Source organism: Pongo abelii, chromosome 10, assembly GCF_028885655.2.
Source record: "Pongo abelii isolate AG06213 chromosome 10, NHGRI_mPonAbe1-v2.0_pri, whole genome shotgun sequence".
In the NCBI taxonomy this organism is placed as follows: Eukaryota; Metazoa; Chordata; class Mammalia; order Primates; family Hominidae; genus Pongo; species Pongo abelii.
Genome location: NC_071995.2, coordinates 2,048,583 through 2,055,024, shown reverse-complemented (window position 1 = coordinate 2,055,024; position 6,442 = coordinate 2,048,583). Strand labels below are relative to the sequence as shown.

Sequence of the window (6,442 nt, the reverse complement as noted above, 5' to 3'; positions counted from 1 at the left end):
TGCTCGAGGCTTATTTTTTGTGATAGATTTGATCACTGAAGCGCCAAAGAAAAGATATGCCAAGGCGTCGAACACATCCAAGAAGGAAGTCCTACCGCGCACACAGCTCAAAGGCTCGAGCGCGAAGGAAAACAGCTCTAGGAGAAAGAAACGGGATGCCTAGGGCAGGCCTGGGCTTGTCGTTGCCAGTGGCAACGATCCTCAGTGGGCGGGACGCGGCCATCGATTAGTGAGGCCTTGCGTCTGTCGGCGGGCAGGAGGGTGGGGGTGACTGGAGCCGGAAGGCCTCCGGGGCCTTGTGGTCGCCGTGGGTTCTCGGTTGCGAGGCAGCTCGCTCGTTCTGCGATCTATTGAGAGTGGCTTCCAAGAGCCCCGTGCCTATGTCTGGGAGGGAGGGAAGATGGCAGCCGTGGCGGCAGGCGGCCTGGTGGGGAAGGGGCGCGACATCAGCCTAGCGGCCCTGCAGCGTCACGACCCCTATATCAACCGCATCGTGGACGTGGCCAGCCAGGTGGCTCTGTACACCTTCGGCCATCGGGCCAACGAGTGGGTGCGTGCGGACGCGGCGGAGCAGTGCAGACCAGGGTTGGGGTGCAGGCGGGGGGCGTCAGACTCAGGACTTGAGGACCCGGTGACAGGGAGGAGACGTTGACGCCCTGGAAGTGGGTGGATCTGGGGACTGAGGCCGAAGTTGTGGAGATGGGGTCTCGGGGGTTTGGGGGAAGGGAGGCGGATCTGTGGAGCTACCTGGAGTTGGGGAAAAGACTTAAATCTCTAACGTACCCAACGCTGGGAGACCAGACCGATCGGGTACCGCACCGTAAGAGCCGAAGGAAAGGAAGGACCTGATGCCTTATGGCCGGAAGACCGATGTGCTCGAGAAAGTAAAGCAGAGTTCTGTTACAGTGAATCTGTGACTATGGGGGAGGCAGGGACAGCAGACGAATAAAAGTGCAGAGTTCTGATTTTGGAATGTCAGTCTTAGATGGGGCAAAGAGAAATCAAAACTTGATAGAAGGGGAGAAACCTGCAAGTTGTAAACTTAAGGGGAAACACCAAGAAAAGAGCCAGCCTCGTCAAATAAAAGACAAAATGGGGCAGGGTCTAACACTTAGAAGGAGACTGATGCTCTTGGGAAGATTATTACACGACAGCACACCAAGTTTGATATTGGAGGTCATTTGGGAGCCAAATTATTTTAGTGCTCTTCTCAAAGCAGAGTCCCAATAAATGGTAATGGAATGAAATTTCATTGTCCTCATAGAATGGGGTAGAAGCCTAGAACACTGGAATCCTGTTGCAGGAATTGCTGCTTGTAATTTTGTAACCCACCCACTCGAATGTAGAGAGATGTAATTTTGTTTCTTTACTCATAATGAGTTTTGTCCAAATAATATTCATCACCCATTATATATTGCCCATTATGTATCACATATATGATATCCATTTTAAAATAAGTTACAAAACAGTATGGAGAACTTAGCCTTGATGAATGGATTTCAGATAAACTTTTTGTGTTCTTCAAGTCGGTTGTATAAACATCAAAACTTAATCTAGGAAAACATCCATGTTGAACAACTCTATTTTTTTAACACCCACATTCATAAGCCTACTTATACTCCAGTATAGTTCAGCAGCCTGTAGTAAAAACTCACCTGAAAATCATTAACATAAAAATAAAAAGACAAGCAAGAATGGGGTAGACAAACAAGTTTTGCCCAAAGTTCTTAACGGAGGAAATTTGCCGGAATGGGGCAAAGAATTTAGGTCTGCTCTCCTAGCAGCCAAACACAAAAGGAGAACAGGAAGAGCTCTTTAATATTCGTTCTTCTGTAATAGAAAGTGTACCTCTTGATCAGGAGAAAGAGGTTATTTCCCCCTAGTTTCCAGGGGAATTTGTCACCTACTTTTTTTTGTTTTTGTTTGTTTTTTTTGAGGTGTCACCTACGTTTTTACATAAAGAACATTGAGCAACATAGACAGTTTCCTCCATGGTATATGAAGATATTCTACATATGGCTATTTTGCTGCTCTGTAGAAAAATGCCAAAGGTATAATGTTATAATCCTGTAAAAGTAATTCCATAGTAGAGAGATGAGGACCAGGGATGTATAGTTCTGTAAGTTGACTTGACACTGGGATTCGAGTCTGGAGAATCCCAAGAAACTGTCAATATAAAGAGAGTAGAGCATTTCTCTTGAATAATAGTTGTTTCCTATAGGCTTTTAACCGTTATCTATGTGATAGATACCTTTTAAGATAGTTACAGATGTTTATTAGATACTTAAAGCCTCATCAAAAAGCAGATGTGTCACAATGCATTAATTATAGGAGTTATGTTTTCCTGCTTGCTGGACATGTTGCCTTCAGACAGGGCGTAATTCATTCAGGAAAAGGTCATTCTTTCAAAGTTCTAATCTTCAAGGCTGTGGTAGCCAGAAAAACAAAGAGAGAGACCTAGTTCAGCTGCAGAGCAGTTGCTGGAGGCAAACAAATTATGACCACTGTCTCCATGTGCTGTCACTCTGGATGGGAGCCGTTTGAATGTAAACCTAATAAGAATATGAGAACATTCTTGAGAATAGAGGAGAAAGTATTTACAAGAAGGCAGGTGAGATGTTAAGGAGGGGAATTCTTATTGCCCTGAAAATGGATGAAGAATGACTTCAGCCTTTCAAAGGAGGAGAAATTAGGAAGGAAAGGTGTCTAGAAAATGAACTGCTTTAAAGAAGGATTAAGAAAGATTATGTCATGACTGGAATAGGAATTTTAGAGTTAGACCTACTCCCTGTTGCCAGGAAAGACTGCCCCCCCACCTCCAAAATATTAATACCTACGTGTCAATTGAAGACCATAACCCTGGTATTTTCCAGCTGTCAGTCCTTAGACCAGTGGCTCTTAGCTGGAGTTGATTTTGCCCCCAGGTGACATTTGGCAGTGTCTGGAGATGTTTTTGGTTGTCATACTGAAGGGAAGAGTGTTATGACATCTGCAGAGTAGAGGCCAGGCAATGCCGAGCCTGAAAACTGCCCTAAAGTGGCTAACGTTGTGTTCCTAGCTAGTGGTTTTCTAAGTTTTTGGTGTATCCAAATAAGTCAGAGTTTTTTAAAAGTGAAAAATGCCAAACTAAAACCTCTGGATAGTGAGACCCAGGCATTTCATATTGTTGAAAGCCTCATAGGTGACTCAGATGCTACATGCATGATTAAGAGAGATTTGGGAGGATAAATTGAGACGTACTTTTTGATTATTTTAACTGAGAATAATCAAGTTAAAATAGAGATTGCATTGAGCTATTTTGTGTCAGACAGTGTGCAGAGTCCCCAAAATTTGCAAAACAGCACTATTTTATATTCCATTTTGGGTTTTTTTGGTATTTTGAATTCTGAATTGCTTATTTCTTTAGCACTTGTTAGATTTTATAATAGAGTATAATATTAAATCCTCAAATTGTACTTTTAAAATTTAAGCTAAAATACCCCAGGACTGGTAACTAATACTTTCACATGAAAGTCCTCCTTAAAGGATCTAAGGAACATCTAATCTTGTTTTACCTATTCTCCACATCCCTAACCCTGGACTTTGCTCAGAAACAAAAAAAAAATCTGGTTGCCCTTGGGTAACTGTGGAGGGGCCAGGAAAATGCATGAATTTGGGTAGCTGTAATAGAACAGAAATGTATATTTTCAAAGTCTCTTTTATCCAGGTATCATAGAACGCCTGACGTTTTTTCATCAAAAGATCCGAGTAGTGTAAGCTGCTTATCTCTCTTTTTTTTTTGAGACGAAGTCTCGCTCTTGTTCCCCAGGCTGGAGTGCAGTGGCGTGACCATGGCTCACTGCAACCTCTGCCTCCCGGGTTCAAGCTATTCTCCTGCCTCAGCCTCCCGAGTATCCAGGATTACAAGCGCCTGCCGCCACTCCTGGCTAATTTTTGTATTTTTAGTAGAGATGGGGTTTCACCATGTTGGCCAGGCTGGTCTTGAACTCCTGACCTCAGGTGATCCGCCCGCCTCGGCCTCCGAAAGTGCTGGGGTTACAGGCGTGAGCCACCGCGCCCAGCCTGGTAATCTCTTTTCAATGGAGAAACTGAGACATATACTAATAAACTAATTAGCCCAGCATGATCTGGCAAGAACCCCACTGCAGGTCCCAGCTTGTGATTACTGAAACACACCTCCTTCCTATGAACAAACTCATATTCTTTGTGTGTAATGCTAAATAAAAATCTTAGTTTTAAGAATTGCTTGTTATAAGTTAGAGATTAATTTTAGGAGAAGCATGCCTTTTACATTTCTGACCTTGGAATTTTAAAAACTAAAATGTGGCATTAAAGGTTTTTTTTTTTTAAATTAAGAAAAGAGAATTTCTGTTACATCAAGGAAGAAAGGAAACAAGTCAGAAGCTATTTAGTTTTATGTGTGCTGATATATATAGATATCCTGATTCGGATCTCTAAGATGAAACAGTCCAAGCTCAAATACTGGAAGACCGGGAGAGTGTTTTGATCTTGTGGGGAGTGATCCTGACTACATAGAGGTTCTGCAAAGTCCTAGTTCTATCACTTGTATCTTGGCTCAGTTTCCTAACAATGTAATGGATAATACCAAATACTTTTTACAAATTTATTTTTAAATGCTTTGTGGACTTGTGAATACTTGCTGACTGAATCAGTTAAACTTTAGGGACAGCCAAAAATTTGTATACTGTTCAGGTAGCATTTACTGTACTGTAGGGGCCATTTTCCTGATTAACACTTTGGTGGTTTGGGTGTAAGTAATTCTTAGTGCTTCAGGTACACTCAGGGTATACATTTATCAGCAGATAGGAATTAACCATGTTTGTTTTCAAAGAAAGATAAGTAATGTTTCTGTATATATATTTTTTCATTTTGACTTGGATATTTTTCAAAGTACAGGGGCAAACGAGCCACATTTCAGAAATAAGGATATGTTTCACAGTATGTTGTGATTTATACAAACTTCATAGTGAATCTAGTTTAAGGATGAACTCCCTGACTTACCTATGCTTTTATGTTAGGGAAAAAACTGGCTAAAGTTGTTTTAATTGTTATTTATTTATTTATAAGAGACAGGGTCTCCCTCTGTTGCCCAGGCTGGAATGCAGAGGTACAATCATAGCTCACTGTAGCCTCAAACTCCTGGGCTGAAGCAATCCTCCCTCCTCAGCCTCCTGAGTAGCTGAGACTACGGGCATGTGCCACCACACCTGGCTAATTAAAAAAATTTTTGTTTTGTAGAGACAGGGTCTCACTATGTTGCCCAGGCTGGTCTCAAACTGAACTCCTGGCCACAAGCAATCCTCCTGCCTCAGCCTCCCAGATTGCTGGGATTACAGACATGAGCCACTGTGCCTGGTCTAAATTCTTTATTTATAATTTCATATTCCATAATAGTAAACATCCTGAGATTAAAAATTTTGTTACTAGGTAATGATTTTTTATAGCCATTTACTCTTGATAATAGCTTGATATGATTTGTGCCATAATGGATTTTGTTTTCAGGACTTGTAATATAATTTCATGGGCAGAGAGTATGTTGTTGAACTAAGGCAGTGAGTGGCTCTCAAACTAGCATACATCAGAATCACCTGGACAGTTTAATAAAACCCAGATTGCTGAGCACCATCCCCAGAGTTTCTGATTCAGTAGGTTTGGGCAGGAGCCCAAGAGCTTGCAGTTCTAATAAGTTCCCACGTGATGCTGATGCCGCTGATCTGGGGATAACACTTTGAGACCCACTGAACTAAAGTGAATGAGAAATTTGCTGAAATTGCTTCAGCGTGTGAAAGGATCATGCCTTGTGTGACTTTTAAAAACTGCTGTTTTGACTTTACACTTTTTTTAAAAGAGCGTATTTTTCACCAAAATTACAGAGTACTTAAATTTTGAATGATTATGGTCATGAATATTAATAATAAAATATCAGGGGTTTAAATAGAATGCTGAAATTAAACCATGTAAATTGCAAAAGTACATTTTAAATTCTGAATTACAATAGGTCTGGTTAGTGGTTAGTCAAACACCTGGATACTTATATGTGTGTTTTTTAGTATGCATTATATGGATGAATATTATAATGGCCTGGCTTCCTGCCTTTGGAGAAATGGAAAAGAAATGTCAAGTGACCTAATTGAACCATCATTTTAACTTTACCACCTCTCCCAGATTTTCTCAGGCAGATTTCTTGAGTCCTAACTTGGTAATACTTGTGTAACTTTACTTCAGTGATCTTGGGTCAGACCTTGACTGTAAATATACTACACTAAGTAGGTGATTGATTCATCTGAGAGCTCTGTGGCATCATTGCCCTCTCTGTCTGGCAGCCAAAGTAAAGTTATTGACAGATCATCTGCTCTCCTAAGTCACTGGATATGGCAAGAGAAAATGAACCCAGAAAACAAAATGAAAGATAGTGAAATGC

General features: G+C 41.4%; 1 protein-coding gene across 7 annotated transcripts in view; it reads left to right on the top strand.

The window, feature by feature from the left end:
* The first annotated feature begins 251 nt into the window (after positions 1-251).
* The window catches only part of DCP1B (decapping mRNA 1B), a 68,706-nt gene continuing 62,515 nt past the window's right edge, over positions 252-6,442 (top strand). For 3 of the 7 annotated variants that reach the window (XM_054526587.2, XM_009247311.4, XM_024256337.3), the window contains exon 1: positions 252-550. In XM_054526587.2, the coding sequence (XP_054382562.1) occupies positions 401-550 (150 nt within the window). In that variant the 5' untranslated portion in view covers positions 252-400. 7 annotated transcript variants of the gene reach the window in all.